The sequence below is a fragment of the Betta splendens genome, chromosome 6, assembly GCF_900634795.4.
Source record: "Betta splendens chromosome 6, fBetSpl5.4, whole genome shotgun sequence".
In the NCBI taxonomy this organism is placed as follows: domain Eukaryota; kingdom Metazoa; phylum Chordata; class Actinopteri; order Anabantiformes; family Osphronemidae; genus Betta; species Betta splendens.
The window spans coordinates 10,358,706-10,386,612 of NC_040886.2; the positions used below are offsets into that span (position 1 = coordinate 10,358,706).

A 27,907-nucleotide genomic window follows, 5' to 3' on the forward strand; every position below is an offset into this window, starting at 1 on the left:
GTTTAATTCACGCATGCACAGATTGACTTCTTGAACTTTGCGTCTGCAGAGCAGCCTTGCTTTCGAATGTCTAACACATGGGGAGTGGGGTGGCGGGAGGCGGCACGGAGGGCACTGATACGGGAAGCATGCTCTACTGCATGATGGAGAATCCACAGAGAGGAGAAAGTGCTGAAAAAGAGGGTAAATGACATTACAAAGACAACTCAATTAGATTATGAAAGACGATGGTAACTAAATCTGAAAGTCAGTGATCTGAAATGGAAGCCATGCGGTTTATAAAAGCATTTGCCTGGAATAATCAGTCTCCCCTATTCTCTCTCTCTCTCGCCCGCTCGCTCTCTCAATCTACCGCACATACTGAGGGATGGGGACGCCACCAGTTGCACTTAGATCTCTGCGTGCGATCATCAGCCAACGGTGGCAGCCTGCGAGAGTGGCCCCGCTGCAGCGTTTGAATTTTAATGGCCAGTCAGCTTGAGATTTAGTTTGAAATTTATCAGGAAATGCCACATTTATCCATTACGCCAGCTCAGTCGGAACGTGTCCGCGCAGCCTTACATAAACGGCAGAATTTGCCAAAGCGCTTGGTACAAGCTGTACTTGTCTCCTTATAGTTTCAGACGAGGAAATAAAAATGAACATACTGAAAATTCATGAGTCCGAAGCTACAGAGAACACGTTCCTTCTCACTCGCACACTGCTGCGCTTCGCAATCATAGTCACTTGTTTAGATCAGGATCACGAAGGACAATTGGGGCAGTTTTATTTTTGACCATTACATGTATTTATGTTGGACCATGTCTTATTCATGTAGACATATTCATTCATATCACGCCACTTGGTTTAATTAGCCTACTCTCAAATACACAGAGACGTGGAGTGGGTTCATGAGCGAATGTGCATTTCATAGTCTGTTCTTTATCACGCACACACACACACACACACACACACACACACACACACACACACACACACACACACACTCTTTTACGGCAGCATGAACAGATCTGACATAAGCCATGTTCTCTAGATCATTAGCCTTATGCCTGCTCTTGTTGATCTTGTATTGCACTCAGTCAGGGTCACCAGTGTGTGTGTGTGTGTGTGTGTGTGTGTGTGTGTGTCTCCCTGTCTGTCGTTCATGTCCATCCAGCTGACCCACACATGAAAGCAAACTTCTTACACTTCATCTCCTTTTGATGCTTATACAGTATCTGTTATCAGTGTGTGTGTGTGTGTGAACTGTGCATGTGTGTGTTGTGTCAGCATCAGCGTGCAGCACACACAGGGAGCGTTGCAACGGAAAATGTCGATCCCTGTGTATTTTCTGCTTGCTCCATAAGTTCCTTAATACAGCGTCAATGGATTCAGCGTTTAATCTCCAGCTCTCAGTCCCAGCTCTCCTGCGCTTTCACCTTCACTCACTTCACTTCTCACCCACACACACACGGTCTATATATGTACTGCACGGTATATACACTTTAATGTGCCTCTTATCCGTCTCCTATTGGCTGTTAAAGCCTGAATACGATGACAGCAGAATGCTCCTCTTCTGCCCGAGTATTTGGTCAAGAACATCTAAAATGGGTGGTGTGAGTGTGTGAGCGTGTGACTGTGGATGTGGGAGTATGCGCACACGTGTGCTGGGAGACCGATTAGTAAGATTACCGGCGCCTCTTGGTAGTGTGTGTGTGTGTGTGCTGCTGTGGTGCCATCTTCTGGCGGGGAAGCACAGCAGCCTTTAGGACACGCGTGCTTCGTAAAAAAACAGTCAATCAAGGACGAGAATGATTACGTAAATAAAAAAAACATTTAATATGGTGACAGACATATTAAGAACATCTGCTGACATTTGGTTTAATATGTAGCATAGTGGTTAAGATGACAGGAGGATTATAGTGAATGTACATCATACAGAGGTGTGGGACAGTACTGGATAGCAGCTTGCAGCATCGTTCAGTACACACACACACACACACACACACACACACACACACACACACACACACACACACTAACCCGCAGAGATCCACTCTAATAAAAACATAATGCAGTGCGTTAATTAGTTTCGAGGGCCATTCAGTCATCGCGGTGAAGCATCTCTTACAGACGGCGCCGCCGCGGAGACCGCCCCCTTCTCTTCCACGACAGCGTTTGAAGCGAAAGCCGTCCGTGGCGCTGGCGTCCAGAGTGGACGGTAAGTGGCGAGAGGGTGATTCATTCAGGTCCGACACACACGCACGCACACACACACACACACACACCAGGCAGCCTTCCACAATCCTTCATCCATGCAAGACGCTAGAGTGCCTCGTATTTACAGTCCGAGTTGTGACAATGGTACAGTATTGGAAACGCAGGATTGTTTTGGTGTTTGAGACAGAAAGCTGAAATACTGTATTGATGACACACTCTACATTATTTATCTGCCGAGGACAACATTCATGTTCTTGTTATAGATCTATAAGACCCAAATCGCCTTCAGAGTGTCATAAATACACTCATTAAAATACTATGTACAGTAAGGAGCTCATCTCAGCCCCTTGAGACACGTGGCACTTGCTCAGAGTGCCCTTAACTTGGGATGGTTCCTAAGTGGCCCATTCATGTACTCTACTGCTGAACCACTGCACTTTGGTGTTTAAAACATTCAAGTAACGCCAGGAATATTCACATGCACACATGGGTTTGCTACCAATAGGAGACCAATAGGACGAGTGAGTAAAATCGGAATATTTGTTTGCTCCCAACTTAAACTAAGACGTCGCATTCGACTTGCAGTGCTCCCCTCTCTGTCCTATTAGCTGCTTCGGCACATATTTCACATCCGAGACCTGAACACTGTCAACTTTTCCTTCTAATAGTTAGTGTTGGTTAATGATGCTCCTCTCTCTCTCTCTCTCTCTCTCTCTCTCTCTCTCTCCTGCATCTATAAAGAGGGCCTCCTGTTGATCTGTGGGCTGTAAGTATAAGCACAGAGAGCAGGTCCTGAGGGATTCACAGGAGCGGAGGCTGGAGCCTCCACCGAGTCCCACGGTGGCCGTGTGTTTGCTGTCGGGCCCCTAGACGGCCTCGGGGTTGGGGTAATATTTGAAGACCTTGTAGATCCACTGTGTGTAGAAGGGCACGTTGATGAAGATGCCGGGCTGGTTGGCCCGAGCGCACCCTCTGCCGTGGACGCTCACTCCCACAATAACCTTGATGTCGCCGTCCTGGCACACGAGCGGGCCGCCATAATCCCTCTGCGAAAGCAGACGCACACAGCACGTTTGTCTACGTGGGAGCAGGAGCGAGAGCTTCGACAGGCGGCTGCAGACGCGGGCACCAGTGGCTGTTCCACCGCTAGAAACCGCAAACCCAGCGATTTGATCACTGGTGACATTTGGTACAACAGTCCCCAGCTGCTCCGTTTACGGCAGACTCGGGACTAAGCCTATGGATCCAGAAAACATTTGTTTGAGATTCCCTTCAACATGAGCTTCGTCGGAGCTTTGCTGAAGCGAGGCATTATTTTGAATTCACACTGGAAGCAGTGAGTTCATCCTGCGGTGCACAGGCTGCACTTGTTTACTCACACCACATATTGTACCATGAAAAACTCTCTGGCGTAGCTTTTTTTTTCCCAACAACCCACAGGGAGAATGACCAGTAACAGTTTACCTCACACACGCCCTCGTTCCTCTTGCCTCCTGCACAGATCTTGGTGTTGGTGATGTGGATGTTCCCTCTGTGCATCTCTCTGCACCTCTGGTTGCTGACAATGGGCAGGTCCACCGCCTTCAGGACATCTTCGTGCCCAGTGCCTGAAAGAGATACAGTAAGTGGTTTATACTGTAGTAGTAACATCAACAATCATAATAATAATCAGTACATGCAGTATAATAAATTGCAAGCCTGGTGGAATTCAGTACCTTTGGTTTCGCCCCATCCATACATTTTACAAATCGTTCCTTCTGGGATGGAGCATCCGGCCACCGGCAGCTGAATTGTGTGGACGTTGTCTGCTGGAAAAGCCGGCCTGCACATTCAGGATAAACGCATGATCAGCATCCGCCTCGATCTGTCACGCACACGCACTGAACGCACATGTGCACAGATATAACTGCATCGATGGGAGCGCTCACTTAGCCAGCCTTAGGAGGGCCAAGCTCGAACCCTCAGGACCACATATCACATGAGCTATGCTGACTTCCTGTCTCTTGGACCAGTCAGGGGCGCCATCTTGAATGTCTGAGACTCCCAGCCACACCCGGTACTCGCTGAGGTCCGGAACACTGGAGCGGCACAAGACAGGGTTCGCGCGTTAGTCTGTACTGTAGTGAATCTGAATCGCTCAGTCAGAAGGTTCCGAACAGTAGGTAATAAGGTGAGGCCTAAACTCTGCTTGGTTACTCAGTGTGTCTTAAGTTGCAGTAATGGCCTGTCTGCCATAAAACGAATCCCAGCGCATGGAAAAAGACTGAAGGGTATTTGGTTGATTTTAAAGACAGAGAAAAGGAAATGAATGCATAAGAGGCATTCAAGTTACCATGAGGAGAAGCACTGTCGGTCAGTGAGGACCCACTCCTCTCTTATTAGTGACCCTCCACACCAGTGCACCGATCTGGAAGGAGCAGGAAATGAAAACGACATGAGAGACCACTCGACAAATACTACAGCACATAAAGCTGTTTGGATTCCTGCCTTACTCTGAGTCAGAGTAAAGGGCTCTGAAACGAAACTGTGACCCGTTAGCTGAAATCAAAAATGAAAAGAAAAAAAAGAAGAGCGCATGCATTTTTCATGGTAGGGTGAGCTGAGCAGAATGGCTGCTGTTCTTGGTGTAGAATATCAAATCCACAGCTTTACCCTTTCTGTATGCTGACCATCCAGCTGCCGTCCGATATGCTCACTGGACCTCCTCCTACGATTCTGGTCCTCTTATGGACAAAACAACCCACGGAGGACAGCTCCCCTGGAGAAGCAGACGTTGTGTATTATTCATTTCACATCGCGTGAACGCTCATTCATAGACCCGGGCATGCTACACTTAATGATGACATGTTGGTGACTGTTTGACGATGGCATTCGCAAATGCAAAACATTCCCCTGTTATCATCAGTCTGCGTGGAACGTGGCTGGCGATGCTCGTGAAGCCATTAGCCGGGGTAATTATTAAATATGTTCATCTAACGCATGAGTTGTGTGGTGCTGAAAGAGTCAGCCGGTGCACGGTGAGAAGCAGATGTAGGCGCGATAGCGTAACAGCTGGACGCGGGACACCTCATCAGGCCTCCAGAACACGGAGAGCAGCAGCCACTGGGCTCGCAGGCTGTCAGACACATGTACCAGAGACGGGCAAACGAGCTGACGGAGACGCTCACCTAGCGGAATGGCGTTCTGCGAAGCATCACCTGCGGGAAGCAGAGGGACACGTGATGAGAGGCGACCCCACGCAGGTGGAGGGTTTGTGATGGAGGTGAGAGCAATGTGGTTTGGCACTGAAGTCGTGATTAATATTAACCAGAAGCAGCGTGGATGCGTGAGGAGTTTACAGAGTCTCCTCTTGTTTATGACACACACACACGCACACACACACACACGCACACAGAGTCAGGGTCACGATGCCTCTTAGTCCATGTGGGAATGGTTAAAAACAACCCCCCCTTCCTGATAAGTTGTGAATCTCCTCTGACACACATTGACCCGCAAGTGTAAACAGATCCACACGCTGCAATAAAGTGTGTGTGTGTGTGTGTGTGTGTGTGTGCGTGTGTGTGTGTGTGTGTGTGTGTGTGTGTGTGTGTGTGTGTGTGTGTGTGTGTGTGTGTGTGTGTGTGTGTGTGTGTGTGTGTGTGTGCGTGCACTCACATGCTTTCACGCTGCAATAAAGTGTGTGTGTGTGTGTGTGTGTGTGTGTGTGTGTGTGTGCGTGTGCGTGTGCATGTGCGAGCACTCACATGCTTTCACGCTGCAGTAATCCCAGGGTATGGCAGAGTTGTTGGTGTAACACCAGGGGCCGTGTTTGTCTTTATCAGGGTTTCTGCAGTAGTTTCCCTCCAGGCCCGCGGTCAGCATGCCCCTCTCGCCACTGGACAAACACACAAGCACAAATCTAATAACAAAGCCTTCATCAACTTTCATTAGACTTCAAATGCACTTCTCAAAACATTTTCACTTTAATTTGGTCGTGTAGATACTGATAAAAGAAGAAAAAACATGATTTCTAAGTTGACTAAATTCAGCCAGATGGGCTCTGCAGCTGTGGAGGCTCCTTTCCTCCAGACAAGATAAGGAGGTCATCCATGAAGGAATTACTCACTGAGACAACATGCTCCCACCTACAGTCACATGTCTAATATAGGCTCATCCAGACACATCCCACACAAGTGTCTCTGCGTACGGTTTTCAAACTCACAAACAGAACCCCTTCCCACACTGAATTCCTCAACGGTTGAGGTGGAAAGTTGCGCGAGACGCGACAGCAGATGCTGGGAAGCAAAATGACAGCGGACAAATGTGTGTTTACGTGTGTTGTACTCCTACCGACTAACATAACAGCCCGCTTTCACTGTGACTCCCTAACCCTGACTTCTGACCCCTGGGCATGAGCCAAGTGCTGGAGCTGATTGGCTTTGAAGTGTCTTACAAAGGAGGGATTGGGGTCAGAGGTAAGGAGAGAAGTGCATGTCCCCCAGCCAAGTCATTCCTGCTGCGTTAGGTCATCTTTGGGGAACACTTCTCCCAGCTATTAGTGGATGCTGGAGAGGATAGTCACGGCCCCCGCAGGAGCCGTTGTCTCCTTTGAGAAACGGGAGGCCTGCCTTGATCCGCTAACGACGGCTCGACTTAACTAGAGGTCAAGAGATCAGCGCTAACCCCGACGTCGCGCGTTCTCACGCATGCGCTCGCCGGCGTGCACAAGCTTGCATCAAAGGCGGCAAATTTCTCAAAAATGTTTTTCGAAATCTGCATGCGCCTCGCGCGGCGTCGGCGCCTCGCTCCGGGGCCTTTAAAAGCGTCCGCGCTTTGTTAGAGCGGTGGGTCGCGCGAGCTGGGAGACGTCCTGATCTCTATTTTGGGCCGACACACTTGTCTGCACTTTATTGATGGCGCGTGTCTGGTTTGCGCATCGCGCAGCGGTTTGGCAAACGCATTACTGTAGGTTAGAAACCGGAGCCAGGCATCCGAAGGGCTGACCTGTTGCTGTGGTCGGTCCACGGAGCACAGAGCAGGTTTGATCGAGTCCTCGTCTGCTCTCCTTGGTAATGCTCCCCGAAGCCGTCGTAGCACTCTGGGTTCGGACAAAGCGGAACAAACAGAGTTAGTCAGTCATGACACATTCCCCATGCCTGTAGGAGTTGCTCAACCCTGATTCTGTTGATCTACAGTACATCATGATAACACACTCTGTGTACAGTAGTATATACAATGTGGTACAACATAAAAGCAATGACTACTCAGTTATAGAAAGTAGAATATATAAAAATGTGGGTAATTCTAGTATTTTATCAAATATCTACAGTAATAGTAGTTTTACTCTTATGGTTCCCATTGGATTTTTAAACTGCAGAGCTGGAAGGCGTCCAAACCACAGAGAAACACAATAAGTCATGAATAATACTTTGAAACTGTGTCACCCTGCATCTGTACTGTATTGCACTCTTAGTGGAAGACCACAACACAACCACAGAGGGGTTTCTAATCCCAAAGACCACAGCCTCGGAGAAATATCCCAAAGTTGCCTTGGGGGAATTTGAATTAGTCTACTCAACCATAGATCTAATGCTTTTCCCTTCAAATCTCCTGCTGCCCCAGAAAGAATCCCACCCGGCATTTATCCCTTCACTCCATCCTCCTCTGTGCAGCGAGACCTGACGCTCCCGAGCCGCTGTCAGTGTTGGTTTGAGTGAGGTGTGCTGGTCAGTACTTCCCACAGCCCGACGGGGCCACGGTTCTCCGCGGGGACAGCGAATGTGGCTACAAACCAGTGTGAGTGGATGCGGTGTCATGTGAACTTCATAGGTCACCAAATATGAAAATGCAGATGCTACTAAAAATTCTGCTCGGAAATGGGAGGAAATCAGCTTTTTTCCCTTGCAGCTGAGTTGAATAAAGCCGTCGGATCGCTCACCGCTGACAGGCTTGTTTTGGGCGCCGCACTGAGGGATGTTGGTGCAGAACATTGTGCGTACTCTGGGGTCCGTAGTGAAGCACCATGGGAATTCCTGGCCATCTGGATTCCGACAGTAGTTCTCTCTCAGGTCCCTGATAAAGAGAGAGTAACGTAATGTGCTTGGATGTAAGTGTGTGTGTGTGTGTGTGTGTGTGTGTGTGTGTGTGTGTGTGTGTGTGTGTGTGTGTGTGTGTGTGTGTGTGCGTGCGCGTCTGACTCACTTGCAGGGGTAGGCTTCAGGTAGGAACGTGTGGTTGTGGGGATACTGGGAGTCCCAGCGCTGGCAGGCCAGTCCGGTGGGCGTCATGTCCACCGTCCCCCTGTAGTTCTCCCCCCCGCCCTGGTAACACGCTGTCGTTTCCAGCGCCGTGTTCCTTTCGGAAGGCGTTTCTGTAGGAGAGGAACCGGGGAGGTTACGCAAGAGTCTCCCAACAACCAGAGGGTCTGAAAGGTTAAGATAAGTGTCTGGAAAAACATATAAAAATGCTAATTTACCCAAACGGACTTGGAATAAAATTAACTGTGGCTCATGAAAATACATGATTGGTCTCGTTTGCCGTGGCACACGACATATTTTCCTTTTTGCCTAACGTTTCTAGACAACTTTCTAATATTGGTTCTCCGTCTCGCACATGCTCTGTCTAAGTCCAAGCTTCCACTAAATCACACAGCGCATGATTTTATCTCCCAACTGTCAGCACTAAATGGTCCAGACTATAACAGACGATTTGTTCCGATTAGGAGTAACAGCCAGATCCACTCAATCCAGACATTCCGGGTCTTAAAGTATTTAAAGTATTAACATGGGGGTTGTAAATAAATTAAATGATCCCTTCATCTCATTATTATATTAAACGTTTTTGTCCTTGTTCAGACAGCTATGAACAATAATCACTAGTCAGCCGTGTGGGGTGGTCTCTGTGTGACGGAGTCTTGGCCGCGTTGTCACCTGTTTTCCACTTTCTGTGCATGTTTCGCAGGATGATGACGCTAACGTGGCCCCAATGAGAAGAAGCCGGGGATTTTCAGCCGCTCCGCTTTGTTTATGGACCGGCCGCTCGTTACGCTCAGGGTGCGCGGGTTCGTCGCGCCGGCCGCCGCCGCGTGCGCCCTCGCATGCAACAATGTGTGAAACAGACCTTTTCTTGCCCGTACAACGGGTCTAAAGGCGGTAAACAGAACGGGCCTCCACAAAAGAACACTTTGTCTCTCCGGCTCCCGCTCTCTCGCTCCTCTCTGCCTTGTTTTGATTAAGGCTAACTGGGTCGTAAACTTGGTCTGTTCCCAACAAACCCCCCTATCAGAGAGAGAGAGAGAGAGCGAGCGAGAGAGCAAAGAGAGGTAGGAGATGAATTGTAGAGGGGAAAAAAGAAGGGGGGGGGGGGGGGGGGGGCAGTGAATCACTGGCTCCACATGGAGAATAGCCATCTAGTAAACATGGTGCCAGTACTGCTGTTGATGATTCTAGCAGGCAAACAGGCCAGGGAGCGAGTCATGAGAAAGAAGCCCAGCCCAACAACAGCACCACTGCTTCTCTGGTTTGCGTCGAGGACCACGGGCGGCGTCCCGGCGACTCCTCGGACCCGGCTCCCCGGCTCCCCGGCTGCAGGGTCACCCGAGCGCCCGGCCGCAACCCAGAAGCAGACGCGCACGGCACGTCTCACACTGTTCAGCGTGTGAGCGGCGAGGAAGGTAATCTGCTTGAAGCGTTCACGCCGCGGGTGTTGTGTCTGTGTGGAGCTGGAGGTGGGGGGGGTAACTGAGCCTTGTGCCACACGTTAAGAGCTGGTATAGAACAATAAACAGCAGGGGGGGAAAATAAACGTTCTGGCTATTAGAGAAGACATAACAGAGCCCGAACCGAGGGGGGGGGGGGGTTCTGTTTGTGGATCAGCCAGCAAAAGGTGCAGGAAGTTGTAAATTTGAGTGCAGTCGGCCGCGCTTTACGGGCTCGAACGCAACACAAACACACCCACTTAGCATTCAGCCGCGCACAAACAAGCGCGCACGTGAGCTCACCGCAGACTTTGATGTGGCAGTACTCCCACGGCGTGTTTGGATCCGTGGTGAAGCACCAGGGTCTGTGGCGTCCGTCTGGGTTCCTGCAGTAGTTATCATCCAGGCCCTTGTCAGGATGCCTGAGTGAAAACATGCAGTAGAGAGTCAGGAGCCTGGTGCAACGCACAACGCTTAACAGAGTTAATGTGGAATTATTTTTTTTTTTATTTGTCGCATCCTTCCAGAGGTACTTGAGACAAGATGAATCTGGCAGTTTTCTTACTGAGTTATGAGCATAAACCGCCAAACATTAAGGAGTGCAATTCTGCAAAGGCTCCATTTGCGAATGTGTTCCGAGCTGAGGGGAGTGAGGATGATAATAAGCTGCACCACTACAGGTGTCCTACAGTCAGTCGCTCCCAAGTCCCCGCGTCCCTGCAGGCCGGCAGCCTGCAGGCGTCCAGCATCAGGCTGTGGGACCCCCTCATTACATTAGTGCGATGAGCAGTCTGGGGCCTCGTTTACACAAACACTGGGATGATTAAGGATGTGTTAACGAGTTCCAGCTAATCCAGACCACCTGCCATCCCACGAGCTGGAAGCCCTGTCCCCACACACACACACACACACACACACACACACAGCTCATGCAAGTAATACTAATACAGGCTATAATGTATGGCCTACTGAAAAAAGGTGTAAGAGTATCTCACGGCTGGACTGGAGTCTGCGTCATAATCTGTGGAACGCTTAAAGGAATTTGGGCCAATTAAATCAGGATGAAAAGTTTTCAACTCTCTGATAGCACGTCTTCAGGGACGCAACTCCACATGGCTCTACCTCCACAGCCAGCACACCACAACCGCATCCAACTGTGATGGGATGCCGTTACAGAAGGTGTGATGAGTGTGTGTGTGTGTGTGTGGCCCTAGGTGTGAGCGTGCGTCACCTCTTGGGGTGATACAGGTGTTTGTGTGGTTCGTCCAGGTCCCAGCGCTGACATTCCTTCCCGCTCTCTGTGTGGTCCATGGGTCCTCTGTAGTCCTCCCCATTACAGTTGATGCACTGCACTGTAGTGTAACGACACACGCAACAACATCTTGGTGAGACACACAATCAGGCTGTCTTTGACTTGTATTAATTCAGATCACAGGGCAGAAGTCAAATATCAATAGTCAATTAATATCCTGTACACACACACCTAACGTATGGAAGCGTGTATATGTTTTGCTAATTGAAGCAGGGAGCTCTGACGAGGCAAAGACAAGGCGAGCGTGCTCGCAGACTAGCACACGCCGCCGAGTGTAAACAACAGCGAGCGGACGGATTGGAAGCAGATGTGAGTGAGTCCACCGCTGTCATGACAGACCACTCCGCGCACAAGCGTCACGATTGCGTGCCTGTGGGACTGGTTTCCATTAGGACCAGCTAATTTCTGTTGAAACCCTTCAAGCCGTTGTTTTTGGCCTAAATGAAAGCGGGCTCTCGGTCCCAATAAAAAGCCATTATCTCCACGGTGCGACTGGTGGCGAAGCAGCGGGACAGCGCGCGTGACACGGAGCGCGTGGGCGACTCCCTTTGTGTCTTTTGATGTGTAGCCTGTAGCTGAGCCTTCTCATTACCTTGATCCAGTGTCACGCATGCCCCTCTGACAGCACGAAGCCCCAGCGATTAGACTCGAGGCGCTTATCGTCATTTTTCAGTGGCAGTACAACCGTGTGATAATAACAGTGGAACACCGGTGATGAAGTTCTTCTCTGTCCTCACAGCAGTTTCAAAACTTTTATTCCTGCACAACCCTTTCCCTCTTACGTGCAACACATTGATGGATAAAAAAGCTAACAACTTATGTCGGAAATGACAGGTGAGCCAATACGGCCTCGCATTCCACCGCCAGCGTCTTCATTTCTGGCGTTTGGGAAACGCGGCCGTGATGGAATGAGAGAGGACAGCATAGCCTGAGCCACACACCTGGAAGCGGCTGCAGCTGGCCTCGGCGAATAAAGAAGAACCTGAGCGCCCTCGCACAGATGTGGTGCGGCTCGTGATTGCGTAATTTGCCGCAGCTCATTTCAGGCGATCAGGCCTCAATTGGTGAAGCAATTTGCAATGTGGAATGGGCATTATGGATGTGTGTGTGTGTGTGTGTGTGTGTGTGTGTGTGTGTGTGTGTGTGTGTGTGTGTGTGTGTGTGTGTGTGTGTGTGTGTGTGTGTGTGTGTGTGTGTGTTACCTTGGGAACACTGCGGTATGCCACACTCCTGGTGTCTGAGCTGTGGCCGCGGGTCAGTGGTGAAGCACCACGGGCCGACGGTGGAGTTGTCCGGGTTGCGGCAGTAGTTTTCTCTCAGGTCCTTCTTTATGAACCTCTTAGACATGAATCTGTCAGACACAGAGCTACAGTTACACAAACCGACACGCACCGAGACTAACTGCCAAGTATTTCAGCTAGCAGGTAAAGCAATTTCTGCTCAGAAGCGCCCAAGGCCACCGTTTTCTGTTGCCCGTGTTATCTTTGACAGACTGACAAATCCCTCACAGATTTATGAGAGGAGTGATGCTTAATTGACTGAAACCTGTCTGTAAACACAAGCGGTGAAAATTAGCACGCGTGAAAGTAATCTACAGCTGCTCTGAAGTATCAACCTGTCCGTGACATGATGTGGTTAATAAAAGAAAACGCGTCGATATGTAAAATCAATGTTAGTTACCACCAGGCAGGTTCTGCATGTAATATAAACATTGACAAATGACTCATATCTTCTACATCAGGCTCACACATGGCTGTGGTCACTGCTTATGATGATGGACTGTGGAGTCTTGAGTCACGTTGTGTTTTTCTACATCATGATGAAAAGATAAAGGCCTGAAGCCGTCGCTCGGCTGAGTTGGTTATGACAGGTACAGAAATGAGAAGGCCTTTACATGGCAATCAAGAAAAAGGAGGAGAGACCTTTCACTGATAAAAGTCCAGTGTGTGTGTGTGTGTGCGTGTGCGTCGTGCCTGCAGACGACTGATAAAACATCCAGTACAAAGCGCCTGGGCGTAATTACCTCATCTACCGAGACATTAATAGCGGCCTGATAGAGCAGGTTCACTGGAGGTACAAATGTGCGCTGCCCTCCTCGGAGTCGTCTGTGGCAGAAACAAGTCGCTGCCAAGCCTTTTAATGTCATTTAATACCTCCGAGGAGGGGGGGGACGGAGGTAACGAGGAGTTCAAAGGAAATGAGGAACGGCCCTGTGGTCTGCGTGGAAGCATCTCTGATGATCAGGCCTATGTGGCACTTTGCTCATTGACTGTTGAATGACGTTTTATGGAGTAAAACGTAAAAGTGAACGCAGGTCCATTAGGCGTCATGAAAAGTGAGACTCAACGAGTCATTAAGGCTCATCCCCCTCCAGGCCGTTTACTGTGACTCAGCACTAATTTCACGGCCAGACGCGTCTTCGCTTTTATGTCTGTTGTTGAGCTCCACTTAATTTTAGTCTTTCTGAATAAGGCGATACAGTGAGTTGAGTGTGGGAGTGACACTTAGACTGTATGCTGTATGTAGAGCGTCACCCACGGTGAAAATATTCATATGAAACACACACACACACACCTAGATAAACAGTAGAGCCACAGCAGGAAACGGTCTGCGACTCTGCGAGGCCTTGAATGAGCTCAGTCCTGATAAACGACTGCTCCCGGGAGCCCAATCAATCCCTAATATATTATACCCGCATGCACGCACAGAGAGCACCCTCCAGCTAGCGGCTAATTGCGGCGCGAAGGGGCCAACACTAACAGTAGGAAGCTGTTTGACGTGGCGGTTCAGAAGTGCATCAGACTCTCACTTGTGTTCGTGGGGAACGGGCGAGGCCCAGGCCTGGCACGGGATCCCCGTCACCGTCACCGACCTCCGACCCCTGTAGCTCTGACCCGTGCCCACGATGCACTCTCGGACGTAGTCTGAAAAGAGACGAGACCGTGAGGACCAGCCAGCGTTTGGGTGATGGAGACAGCAGACAGCAGGAGATGTTGGGCTAAAATGCTGATCTGAACAAGGACGAGACAATGCCAAAAGCCAAAGCTGTTTTCCTAATCTTCTGCGAAACATTAGGATCCAGGAAAAAAAAAAAAAGAAAAGCTCCGCAGCTCGCGTGTTCGCCGCTGTGGTCGACTAGAGTCGGACGGGGTGGGGTCATGTTTTACACAAACACCACTTAATGACAGAAAATGAACCATAATGTGCTGCGACACCATAAACACCACGCCGGCCCTTGCCCTTCCTCGGCTTCCTCTGGAGGGTTTCCATCGTTAGTCTGGAAAACCCGAATCTCCGCAGCTGTGATGTTGCGGCTACGCCGAGATCTCTATCTTTATTTTCTGATGGGACGGTCCAGCGGCAGCGGGAGTGTGAGAGCGGGGCGGCGGCTCGCACCTTTCTTTTGATAGAGTTGGTAGTTGGAGTCCTGCTGGCTCACGACCCCCGGCGAGTTCCTGTCGAACGACAGCCACTGGCATTTCCTGTTTTTATGGTCGTAGAGGAACGCTCTGGAGAATAAGGAGGACAGGAAGATGACGACCAGCACAGCGGCAGCGCGCGACTCAGAGGCGACGGCTTTGACGTGCGGAGCACCTCGACGTGACCCCGCAGCCTCGTACCTGCACGTGAACGGCAGCCTCTTGTTGCGGCTGCAGGCCTTGGCGCAGCGGGCCACGCTCAGCCTCCTGCTCTTGGTCTGGTGGGAGGAGTCCGGGGGCGCGGGAACCAGCCGGGTGCCGTCGCTCTTCTGGTAGTCCTGCAGCGCATTCCGCTTGGCCTCTGACGCACAAGCACACAACACAGCCACCTTGAGCCTTCGGCGGCGTTTATGTATCGCGGCGGACGCCTTTAACTGACAGGTGCATCGACTTTACGTTAGGGATGAGCGTCGTTTAAGGCAGGAGCCCAGGGAAATGCTCATCTAAGGACTTTTTGCTTCTTATGACGGCAGAATTCAAAGACATTATTATTATTATTATTATTATTATTATTATTATTATTATTATTATTATTATTATTAATCATAATTTCACACTATGCGCCCCCTGTGAAATGCCAGGGCATGTGGATCTGCAGCCAGACTGATGCACTGGGCAACAGCATCCCAATGTGTGAATGAGTCTCCCTCAGCTGTTATTAGGATGCTCAGCCGTTTGTGACGGTCTCCACTCACACCGACGGAGCCGGTGCCACGTCTGCACTGCGCGTTGTCTCGCTTGCTGGCACCGTCTCTGCGAGCCACAAGTGCGAGATACTGTACACATTTACATTTCTTTTCCGCCCTCCCACATATTTCCCCTCTCTGCCCGTTGTGCGCTGTGTCGATTCGAGAGCTTTTTTATCAGTGCAGGGAGAGAAAAAAAATAAAACAACAGCTAATAATATTCTGTTCTGTTGGAAAGAGGCCTGAAAAGCTGTTGATAATGTTATGGACTCTACGGCTGTAAATAGCGGAACAGAAGTGCGTTTTGATTCGTTGGAGGTTCTTGTATTGGGATGTGCGTGAACAACCTGAGGATCACGGAGCAGCGGTGGTAACGTGGACCCTCCCTTTGCCCTCGAGCCGCTACCTGACTGCAGCGCGTTTCATTTGAATGCGGGTCAACTCCACTTAAGTCATTAACACACATTTCACGCGTCTTCGCATCTACTCGGTTTAACCTTTGCGCCGGTGCGCGCGCAAGGGCGGGCGCGCGCCGGGAGACGCGCTCTGGCACGGGACCGTCGCAGTGACAGCGAGAGTTACGATTAATAAAGGAGGCTCCGCTGGATCGTCCCCGTCCACGAAGCCGCTTCCTCTCTTCTGCTCGTGGCCAAGTCGACACTCAGCGAACGCTCCGTCAAGTCGTCGCGTTAGAATTAGTAACAAGGCACGCGACCGACGTTTCATAAGAGGAACACAAACATGTGATAAAGTCGACCCGCTCCGCCTTCGGGCCGCGCCGTGGAGTTACGCACCATCGGGCCCACGCGCACCACGCCACGCGCTCCTGCTCGACACTGTGGCAACCGTTCGCAACTCGCGTTCGACGGAACCGACGCGCTCGCGCTCCGTCTCCAGCCAAGTGGCAGGCGACAGCCGGCGACCCACCCCCCCCAAAACAAACAAACAAACAAACAAACAAACAAACAAACAAAACCCAGATAGTTTTCTCTGAACTTACCAGAACAGGACGCGACGCAGAGTCCGAACACGAGCGCGTAAATCCACATCGCCGCAGACCCACTCAAGTGAAACAACGTGGAGAGGAGGAGGAGGATGAGCTGCTGCGCTGCCGGACCGCGACCAGGAGATGTTGCTTCCACCACTGCACAGATGATGCGTCTCCTCTCTAAGTACTTCCCCACTTCTCCCTCCCTCTCTCTCTCGCTCGCTCGCTGCGCGCGTGTGTGACTTTATCTCCCTCTCCCCTCCTCTATCTCTCCCTTTTCCTTCTCTGTTTGTCTCTCTCGCCCTGTTTGTCGTCAGCGCCGGACTTTTCTGCAGAATTTGCCAAAGACGAGTTTGACTCTGACTGTTTATATGAAGGAAAGGCAGAATCATTGGACCTGATTGTGAGGCTGTGAGGAGCCGCTCGTTGTGTGTTTGGAACTTGTAGTCCAACTAAAGCTTGCATTCGTCTCTCTTCCTTTTGGCTTGAGATGAATTGTGTTCACACTTTTACCGCTCAGGACGCGTAAACACAAAATCAGCATCTATCAACATTTGCGGTGTCTGTTTTAAAAGTGACGCGCTCGATCAAAGCCCTTCGACATCAACAGAAAAGTTTTACTTTATTTATCTTCTGTTTAGTTAACATTAGAGTGCATTAGTGTACATTGGTTTTGTTGTACTAAATACAATGAGGTTCACATTCAGTATAAATCCCTGTAGGAAGTGAATAATGTTTATTCATCAGTTTTTGTGACCATCCCTGTCCGTCACACATCAGCATCCTCCTCAATCATCCTTCCTGTCGCCGTTGATGGGGAAACCCAGCAGGGGGGGGGTTCCATGGAAGAGGACTGTTTATGCTGCTGCTTTATCTCCCCCCTCGTGTCAGATAAGAAGTGGAGTTACTGGCGGGTGAAGACGAGGCACGTCAGTCTAACTCCTCAGGCTCGTCTCCGTTTCCAGCAGTGACAGCGTGAGACAGGAGACGCTGCCCGTAGCTTCTTCGCCCTCAAAGCGTCGCTCCCGTTCCCCACTCGCCCTCTGTTCCAACGCAGAGTCGCATTTCGGGGGTTCCCGGCATTTATTTCAAACTGGCACCGCGTCCTGAGGCACAACACGGAGCGATGCAGCAGATGGGCGCACACTGCATGTCCTGTAGGAGGAGACTCCATCCCCGTCCGCTCCCGCGCTCAATGACTAATGCTCCTGCGGCTTCTTCAGAGGACCACGGCTCTGCAACAATAAACAATCAGCCGTGAGTCAGATACTTTCGCTGGAGCGGAGCACAAGTCTGACGCTCTCCCCACTTTCGTGTTCACCTTCCTCTCATCAAGCCGACCGCATGGTGCGTCTTGAAACACAAACACGCGCTGCTCATCCTTCTTCCACGCCTTCACACACACACACACACACACACACACACACACACACACTCACACACGCTCACACACAACAAGCAGCAAAACGACTGGATAACCTTCACCAGTTTGAGCTCCAACCACAGTCTCATTACTGACTCTCCCAGCAAGAATCCAGTGGGTGTGTGTGTGTTTTTTTCTTGCTGCTAGTAGAGGGAAACAGGAGAAACCCAGTAGCCCACTGACTTTTCTCATATGAGCGCCGTCACCCTTCAGGACTGCTCACATCTGCGCTCAGTTATTGGCAGAAACTTCATATCTTTATGCAGCTGGTAATGGAAGCAGGAAGTACAGTGGGAGATGGAGTCCGATACGGAGAATGAGGAGGCCGATGCAGCGAGACAGTAGATGAAGAGCGAAGTGCTGGTGGTGGAGGTGGAGGGAGGGGGGGGGGTTCACAACAAGGCCGGTCTGTCCGAGCGCATGTTGGTGGAGCGCGCGGAGTATTAATAGACTTCCTGCACATTTGTTTGGAAGTGTCGTGTGCAGCGCGACTCGTGTGTTGTGTACTATTATACTGGTGTTATTCAGTTATAGTTGTTTTCACTACGACCTCTTACATAGAGAGAAATTAATATAAGTGATGACAGGAATTGATGGTTTTACTCAGAAGAGGGGAAATAATGGGAAGAGGAAAGAAAGATCAGATTGAGCAATTGTGGGATCACAGAGCAGAGGTGGCTCAGGTATTATTATGAGTAGAGAAAGACGTGTGTGTGTGTGTGTGTGTGTGTGTGTGTGTGTGTGTGTGTGTGTGTGTGTGTGTGTGTGTGTTCCGGGGGTTAGCGATGACACTGCGGGGCCTAGACGCTGTAAACACAGATACTGTGTTTAAACAAACACACACTTCCTGTTGTCACTGCTCGTAATTGAGATCGGCTGACAGTTACGGGCAACACAAATAAACGAACGCACATGGACACACAATCTGTCCGTACAAACAGTTTAAAAATAAGGCTTCTCAGATGAAACGAGCAGAACCAGAACCTTTTTTTTTTTTTTCTTTTATTGCAGATTTGCAATCCGCTTCAAGTCATTTTTTTTCCGTTGAGAAAAGCTGCGTCGTGCAGCAGACAGTGGAGCGTTAGCACATCAGTTGACTATCACGCACGTTAGCAGAGTGATTCAGCACATCAGGCCCCAAAATAACATGAAAGAGGATCAAAGGACATGAGCAGATGGAAGAGGATCTTTTCTACCATCGTTCACTCCACAACAGCAAATGTCTGCGTCTGCGACTGTCACTTGATATCGATCGGCTGCGTTTTGCTTTTCGACTCATCTCTGAAGTGCTGAGTCTTCAAAAAAGAATCCTGCAGCGTCGCCGCGTCCGTGTCCGAATCTGGTGGAAAGTTGAAACAAAGCTTTGTCCTCCCCTCCTCCTGTGTTTATGGGTGTTGATGTGAACGCTCGAGGCCGAACCTTGAAACAATTTGTGAACAAAACGCCGTGGTGAGTTTGTATATCCACACAAACCATAACAGTTTAAATGACACATCCTCTAGCATGGTACACATAATGTGTGTCGCACAAACACATCAGCATCCCACGCGCTCCCGCTCTATTGTGACGGTCCATGCCAGTATTGCACACAAATAGGTCAGAATTCTATGTTCAAGCTCTATTGTATTGGACGGAGCACTAATGTGTCCGTCCAACGCTTAAAAGTGATCCACAGTTGTGCCTCCAGTCTCCTTTGGGTCCAGTTGATGCAGTGTAATCACAGTAAGCATTTCACTAACACACAGCAATTCTTTGGCTTCGAGTCAAGCACTTTTCAAAAATCTACCGCTACAAAGGAATAATTACCACGCGGTCAGCACTTACAAGTATTCAGGCACCTGAGAAGTTCCTGAGGGCGACATGAACAGCGACAGACACACACATCTGCTAACGAGCCGGCGTGTCTCGTCCGCCGCTGCAGCAGTGACTCATGCAGAACGGGAGGCGCGCGGGGCACGGAGGGAGGTCGGTGCGAGTGAAAGGGGGACGAGGAGGAGGAAGCGCGGCCCCCGGGGGCAGCAGGTACATTTCATCCCACATGTGTCCGTGTCAGAGCTCATACGTGTGTGTAATTAACGCGTTGATGAGGATCACGGTGCGGAGCAGGTGGGGCTGCCTGCGGCGGGGGTCCACCTGAGTGATTCACCAGACGCCCGGACTCGCACACACACACACACACACACCACACACACACACACACACACCACACACACACACACACTGTTCTGTGTGAGGTCTCAGACGCCAGCTGCCAGGTTTTACCACTCTGCCTACTCATATAGGCATCTTTTCTATTGCATATTGGCCACACTCTAATAATGTGTATAATGATTTATTCATATATGAGATAGTGAGTCATTTATTACTCTCCTATAAATTCATAATAAGCCATTTACTAGAATAACATTTAGTTACCAGCTTGTCAGCTCCTTCAGTACTGCCAGTTATTTTAATCCTAGCAATTTAATTAACTTGATGTATTACTTTACAACAACATCATAAGGTAATAATGGCTAGAACTGCAGACCTGGAAGGTTTAACCTATAGTCTAATTATGACCCTTGTCTGATGATGTGTGCAGTTTCAGATACTGTAGGTCACCACACTTGTTTTCCAGACATTGATGGATCATAATTAGAAATGCGTTTGCTTGTCCAAGCCGTGGAAGAATTTGAATTGTTTGCCACTTACTGTCATCTCAGGTGAAGGAGTCCTACGCGTAGTAGCACCTTTTGAGGAGATGAGGGACACTGTACTGAAAAACAAGTCTCACGTCTCAGCTCTTTTCCACCGATCTGTGTTGCACGCACAGTGTTACAGCACCTTGACATCGTGCTTAGTCTGTTTTTGTTACGGGGTTTGCTCTAAAGAGATGTTGTGCAAACAAAATAAAGTTAGGCAAACATCTAAATCACTAAAAATGCATTTAATGCAGCCCTGAACCCTAATAAACGCGTTTACGACCTCATAAATTATTTGCCAAGTATAGTTTATATCTCACTTTGTTTTCACTTAAGCTTAGTAACCTTCAGTCTTCTTCCAAAACAGCATCAGCGAATCACCAACAATTTGTCGATTAATATAAATTATGTCAAGAATTTCCTTGTGTGCAATATGTATATTTATGAAACATGTCTCCTTATGGACAAATATTGTGATTTAAGGTACAGTACCTTGAAAAACTGTTCTGTTCTTGACTTGGCAAAAGAGCTCATCTTTACTTCAGAATGAAAACTAATCTTTGACTTATTATTATTTCATGCTCCCAAACGACATACCTGCAAACAGAGGCCCAGTCTGAGCTGAGTGGCGACCGCTCACCTGGACACAGTTCTCCAGCGTCGCGCCTGCCAATCACGCAGGTGATCGCACAACACGCCGACAAACCCGGCGAAAGAAAGTCCGAGGTAGAGAGAGAAAACAAGCGTGTGGTCGTGTTTACAGCTCTGAAACGCCTGCGGCATCTCCTGATGTCTCATGCCAAGTGTGTTTGATGCTTTTTTTTTTTTCCTACCCTCAGTTTGTATCTCACCAGTTGGCAGGAATATTTAAATTCGTTCTCTTTCTTTTTATTTCACACTGATGCCGTATTGGGTGTGGAGTAAGTAAAGGTGCCAAGTAGTTGGAACAATCACAGGAAAGTATGGAAAGGCTATTTATCACTTGCTTCTATGAGCTTCTGGGGTCTGATTTTGCTGCAACCAAAACCCATTTGGAGTTTGACAATGTTCAAAACATAACCGTTCGTCCCCTCAGCCTCTCTGACGCCACCGCTGGTTTGATGACACACAACTGTGACCTGTGTCACTGCACGAACAGGAAGTGTTGACTGTTTTCAGTATTAGCAAGAAAAAATAGGTGCCAATTAAAAATGTTGCTAATGTAAACCACATTATAGACCCCAGGCTCGGGGAAGTTTACTCAGACTTGGGTTGATGTCCCCGGGGGTTTCATGACCTGGGGGAGGATGCGGGCAGCGTTGGAGCTAAATGTAGAGCTAATGGTTGCATCAAACACTCATTGAGTGATGATAGTCGTGCTGAAAATAGCGTATGATGATAAAAGGCTACGCAAATGGGCGTAATATTCCAATAAAAGCCATGTTAATGAACTTCAGTGAGGTTTGCTTCAATCTGGTCCTGGCAGAAACAACTCACGGGGTCACGTTGTTGATGCAGCTTCAAGCTCGTGTGTCACTTCCTGCAATTAGTGGAACAAACCCAAAAAGCCACAGTCAGACGTGAACATACCACCAGTGAGTCATGCAGCTTTGAAAGCCTCGCGTTGCATGAAATGTCCTTTCTTTGGCAGCAAACACTGGCGTTCAGCAGAAATCAGTTTTATTGGATCAGTGGCTGAGCTGAAAAGGCTGTTGATGGACCGTAACTGAAAACGGGTGTTTCGTGAAGCGGAGCTACCTGTCACTCCGACGTTCCGTTGTTGTCTTTGTCATTGTTCTGTTTGACATCGCGACAATGCAGGCAGAACTGCGTCGAGCGTTTCATTGAAAGGCACAAAGAAGCTTGAGAAGTTTGAGACTCGTCCCCCGACTAATTCAATCGCCTTCTCCGTTCACGTGGAAGAAGAAGAATGTTATTATATGTCATGTCAGTTTGATGAACTGTGAGGCACCTGTCTCATGTCACCTGTGTGAATCTCTGCTCTCACGTATGACATTATAGTCCTGCGCTGTGCGCCGTTCAAAAGGTTACATGAGCCAAAGCACAGGGAAGTTGTTGCATGTGCAGCATGTGAGTCACCTCAGCCAATTTAAACTTACACTTACATAAACTTTGATAAAAAACACTATGTCAGCAATGCAAATGGTGAACTTGTGCAACCAGTGTCTGTACTGTACCATCAGAACAGAATGAGCTTCAATATCGAGGAGCCTTTATTTCAAACAGACTGTATTCTCTTCCAGACTCCAAATTAAAAGCGCTGCAGGAGTCGCCCTCGCTCCTTCCTGCGTCTGTAACTTCTTAAGTCAGGCATGTTAAAGGGTACGACCTCGTCCTCATTTACAAGGGTATCTCATTACAGCCTCCCTTCTAGATTATCGCTGTATAGCCCGCATAGGCAGACCTCCCAGTCCGACACACCTCTAAGAAAAACAAATGTCTGTATACGCTCCGCTCAAAGCTGTGGCCATATTGATTCTTAAATTACCCTCGTATAAACACGAGCGCTGTCCGCCGCAGCCGCTCGCTGGCGTCTGGCCTCGCGCCGCCGCTCCGGGCTGGAGGCGGCGCAGCTGCCTGCGCCAGGAGTGGTGCCAGAGGTGTCACGGGGATAAGAGATAAGTCAGAACTCTGCGGGACGCGATCGGTCGCACTGTGTCGCTGCGCGGACGCCGACTGTCTTCCATTCGGAGCGAGTCATGCGTCGGTTGCAACCCCGGATGGAGGAGGAGCACAGAGAACGGATTAAAAAAAGTTATTAGACGTTCTCGTGGGTGGCCGCTTCACACTGATCTAAACAAGACTTTAAAATTACTTCAGATTAATCTGGTTTAGATTTTACATGCAATGTAAAATTGTGTATATTTTAGCAACACTAAGTAAATACAGCTACATAACAATTAATAATAAATGTAATTTTTCATCTTGCTGCGGCGTGTGTGATGTTGTGTCAGGAGGCCGCCGTAACACAACATGCTGCCACACCTAACTCTCAACCAGACAATAATGAAACAAACGGGTTCAGCTTGATGTTAAAGCCAGAATATAAGACGTCGGGGAATTAAGCGAGCGGTAGCGTGAGACCGAAAACAAACGCTCTCCGTGCCTCCACCCCCCCCCCCACTTCCCTCTCTGCTGCTCTGCACTTCTGCACCTCGCCCTTCAAGTTGTACTCCTGCACAGTAAGTGAACGCTGCAGAGCAGTCATGCAGAAATAAGTGCCTTTCTCTGACTGGACTGGTTACGAGGCCAAACACTACAACGCTGCTCCGCTGTCGCTCGGATCTAGGTCACAGACGCCTCTGACTCTGACATTAGGATACATTTTGGGCTCTATAGACAGTAGATGAGCAGGCTGAGCAGGGGCGGACACACAGATGCAGAGTTTTTCCTCTTTTAGCAGCTGTCTCTCTCGGCAGGAAGGATGACATGTTTGTCTGCCAAAGCAATTGTCCAGATGTGGCAGAATGGAAAGAAAAAGCTGCTCAGGTCAACAATACAATACAACACTTTTATTGTGAATATATTATATTTGCACAATAATCAACACAATGTTATAAACATTTTTCTTGTCTCTCCCCTTTTTTATACAGTAAATAGTTTTAGTGTACAAATGTATACAAAATTTCTTCAGGCTAGTCAAGTTCCACAAAAGAGTAATCCATGTACAGTATTAAAGCACAATCAGATATCAGAGGGACACGCACATGCCTGCACATAGACACGGGACCCCCCGGGGTGAAACACGAGGCAACACGCGACTTTGATAGACAGGCATATCCTGAACACTCAACACCGGCAGGTCACCACGAAGGCAAGGTGCAGAGAGGTGGGGGTTCAAGCGTCCCGAAGTAAGGCTATGCCAGAATATCGCGGTAGCACTGCAGTGGTGGTGGTTTCCTCTCCAGCGGGCCCTGACGCCCACCACGGGCTTAGACAGCATTCAAACACAGAACAAGCTCATCCCGTGACACTGCGGCGGTCGGACGCTGAGCCTTCAGCGTCTGCTTCACGGCACTCACAGAGCAACACAAAGAGGAAACAAGCATCGGGAGGGGAGAACGGCGGTGGGGGGAAAGAAAAGGGGGAAAACAGTCATTTCGATATGCTGATCTCATTCACAAGTCATCTTGGCTCCTGAGTCTGATGATCCAGAAGGGGAACAGAAACAGGACTAATAAACACTAGGCGGTTGGAACACAAGCTCGAGTCGGGGTCAGATTTTTAATCTCCGGCAGGACAGACCACTACATTGGGGGAACTGCAGCACGTTCGCCGCCCCCCCCCCTGCTGTGCTGCAGCAGGCGTACACGGTGAGGACACTCCGACGCATCCCTCCGCTCAAATCACCGACCGTCTGAGCTACTACGCAGGCACTGGGAATTCGATGCATCAATTTTCACAACCGTCCGACCGAGTGCAGACGTATCTCAAATTGTCGTGCACGGACAGAATTTGACGTACGCGCCGCACTGTAGGTGCCCTCTGACCTCACCGCGTTACTCAGCAAGGCGTCTGAGGTATCAACACTATCCAAGCGAATGGAAACCCCGACGTACACCCACGTCTGAGGAAAGCTCTCAAAATAAACTCGCTGACGCAGTCTCTCTAGTAGGTCTGTGTGGATCTGTGGCCCTGGGTTCTGTGTGCGGAGCTTTGGTGTCAGTATCGGTGTTGTCTTTAGCTCTGTACTGAGCACATGCTGCTACGATACAACACCCAGCCGCTCGTGGAATGCTCGTCGGCTTGACGCACTAAGAATGAAATGGGTAGTTACGGTAGATAGCATACAGTACATATCAAACACGCTCCAACGCAAGGGATTTTCTTCGGAGTTGCACTGGTTGCCGAAAGAAACGATCATTACAGCATAATGATTCATACGCAATAAATAGAATAAGCAACAAACGATATCGACAACTACACAAATCAACGCTGTCAGTGAACATACAGTCTTTGAATGATATTAAGTTGGCATAGTGGGATCACTCGTTAACCTCTGTTGAATAAAGCAGAGAAAAAAATGAGGCAGAATTAAAGGGTTTGGTTAGCTCTTACTCTTGCACCATCAGAGAGTATATCATGATGAATGAGTGCAGCTGAGCACAGTTAGCGTGTCTCTGGTTTGGAGGACAATGAGGAGGAAATGGATGAGCACCCTTTGGCATTGAAGAATGGAAATGCTGATACTGGTAGTTAGACAACACCAAAAACAAGAAGGTCTTGTTGAAAATATTCTGCATACGTCCTGTATGGCATAACTGGAGCGTCTCTGGCCTCTTGTGAAATGAGATGATCGGTGTGTGTGTGTGGGTTTGTGTGTGGGTGTGTGTAGGGGTCATGAGTGTTGTGAGGATGTGACGATCCACAGTAGCAGCATTTGGAGCCCGAGCATTGGCCACAGACACGGGCTCAGGCAGGTCCCTCCCCCACAGTCCGAATCATCTTCCTGTTGGACAAACCAGTCGTCAGTACATCAGATAAACCATGTCCTCCTACATGTACAGCAGAAGCTCCACTAGCATGGCCTACACGTGAGCCTAGCTGTAATATGCTCAAGGCTTCTGGGTTAGCTTTCATTTCAGCCTCCATCCGGGTTGTAGCACGTTCATGCACCCTTTGGGCCATTAAGTCGTTTCTCATGGTCACCCACGAGTGGGTGCTTGTTCCACCTGACTTTGATTTGTGTCACTTGGGCCACTAGAGCTCAGGTGTGATCCGCTGTGAAAGCACCTGGGTGGCGATGAAAGACCTGCATTAAACGGGACACGGACCTCCTCGGCTGCGAGAGGGTCGTTCGACGGTGACGTATTTCCAATCAAGGTGTCAGAAACAGACTCCATCACGGTGTCACAGGGGCCCGATGTCACCTGCTGTGGCCTCTGTTCACAGCTTGACTGGTCTGAAACTGGCAGGTTCACAGTCTGGGTAGGCTACAGGACGACAAAAGCATTGCTGCTTCCAATGACTGATCTATGGGACATTTTGTGCTGGTGGAGCGCTGACATCAGGAGCGTGGCCAGATGTTGTGCGTCGCGGAGACAGCCATCACTTCTGAGTCACATTAGGAGTCCCGTGAGGAAGTTCAAGCAACTCGGATTCAAAATGTTCACTTTGATTTTTAGCATGATTTTCAATTCAGTCCTCTGGGGGTGGAGAATTTCGGCTTCCCTTGATCATTGTTGTGTCCCTTAATTTCTTTGAGCAGCACATTTTATAGGTAACAGATGCTAAATAAGCGCCTAAATGCCTTCTTGGCCGCAAGCAGCACCCGCTACCTGTTTCCAGTTTTTGTGCTAAGCTAAGTGGCTGCTGGCAGTAGCTCCGCGTAGGCCGTGCTGTTCAGTGGCCTGTGTGTGCGCCGAGTCACCTGGCTAGCACATTGTGTAGCCTTTTAGTATTTGATGGTGGCATTCAGGATACGTGTGCATGCCAAAGACCCGAAAGAAAGAGGTGGGAATCGTTTGTACTCAAAGGGCAGGAAGGCCTTATGAGGCTTCCTGTGTTTACTCCACTAACAAAATGGACTGGCCTGAACACAGACTGTCTTCCTACGAGGAACTGAGCCAAACGTAATTGAAATAGGAAAAGGGATGCGGCCTACTTGTGCCGTTCATCTACTTCCCCGGCTATTCCTCCCCTTCCCTTTGCCTCTGCACAGTATAAACACACAGACACATGAATTGGTGGCTTGCTGTGTGTGTGATCTGAGCCATCAGAACACAATGAAGGAACAAGTTCACAAAGATATGGGAAATATTTTTCCCAAATATTTAGACGTCCTATAAACTTTTTTAGCGTCTGTTGGCGATGCCATGATCTCACACATAATTTCTCCACCTCAGGCCTTTTGTTTCACCGAGCTCAAATTATACACAACACGAACCGCCTGATTCTTCAAGGGCGTCTGTGTAGGTGAGGTTGCTACTGTGTTTGATTTGTATGCTGCACTGCAAACCTTGAAAGCCTGAAAGACTTGAGTCAACACTTATGTCTGCGCTTCTGCATTTCTGACATTTAGGAGCGTTAAATAAAATGGTGACGGCTGCAGACGCTGTAGAAATGTCTTAGAGGGATAGACATGCAGACAGGGAGGTGTGTTATTTACTGACATAACATCAGTCCTGATTAAAGGACTGATTAAATGCATAAATGCACATCCCCAATTAGTATCTGTAAATAAATATTGATATACTGTAAAATGGAGTAAGCCCAAATATCAATATACCTTTTAAAATGACAAGGGCCCAGCTGTTGCCTTCCAGTCTTAATTGAACTAATTTTATATGTGAACTAAATTCCAGGACTTAGACTGTGTTTCGTGTCAGACAAAGCTTTAAAGACACCAACCCTGAACTCATCAGCAGAAACAAGAAGAGAGGTGTAGAGCTCAGAGCAGAAGCTCTGCTGACTGGGCACAAGGGCTCATCCTACCAGACAAGAGCAGCAGCCATTGGGATGCAG

General features: G+C 49.1%; 2 protein-coding genes and 1 long non-coding RNA gene across 6 annotated transcripts in view; 1 reads left to right on the forward strand and 2 right to left on the reverse strand.

The window, feature by feature from the left end:
* LOC114857742 (uncharacterized) overlaps positions 1 to 27,907 on the forward strand; it is a 110,931-nt gene that overhangs the window by 72,472 nt on the left and 10,552 nt on the right. The window contains exon 2 of the long non-coding RNA XR_008694892.1: positions 3,701 to 3,820. This is a non-coding gene — a long non-coding RNA (uncharacterized LOC114857742). The remainder of the gene's footprint in view (positions 1 to 3,700; positions 3,821 to 27,907) is intronic.
* LOC114857737 (hepatocyte growth factor) lies at positions 1,786 to 16,640 on the reverse strand. The gene is made up of 18 exons (XM_029154512.3): positions 16,352 to 16,640; positions 14,807 to 14,966; positions 14,583 to 14,695; positions 13,996 to 14,110; positions 12,389 to 12,537; positions 11,106 to 11,226; positions 10,178 to 10,296; positions 8,380 to 8,548; positions 8,117 to 8,250; positions 7,183 to 7,276; positions 5,943 to 6,073; positions 5,367 to 5,396; positions 4,852 to 4,957; positions 4,532 to 4,606; positions 4,128 to 4,277; positions 3,915 to 4,021; positions 3,664 to 3,806; positions 1,786 to 3,245 (listed from the first exon to the last, which is right to left on the reverse strand). The coding sequence occupies exons 1-18, from the start codon at positions 16,398 to 16,400 to the stop codon at positions 3,066 to 3,068; spliced, it is 2,145 nt and encodes a 714-aa protein (XP_029010345.1). The 5' UTR covers positions 16,401 to 16,640; the 3' UTR covers positions 1,786 to 3,065.
* LOC114857729 (voltage-dependent calcium channel subunit alpha-2/delta-1) overlaps positions 23,941 to 27,907 on the reverse strand; it is a 41,120-nt gene continuing 37,153 nt past the window's right edge. For 3 of the 4 annotated variants that reach the window (XM_055509415.1, XM_055509413.1, XM_055509412.1), the window contains exons 38-39: positions 27,794 to 27,873; positions 23,941 to 25,892 (exon numbers count right to left, since the gene is read on the reverse strand). In XM_055509415.1, the coding sequence (XP_055365390.1) occupies positions 25,856 to 25,892; positions 27,794 to 27,873 (117 nt within the window). In that variant the 3' untranslated portion in view covers positions 23,941 to 25,855. The remainder of the gene's footprint in view (positions 25,893 to 27,793; positions 27,874 to 27,907) is intronic. The other variant, XM_055509414.1, reaches the window with a different exon arrangement.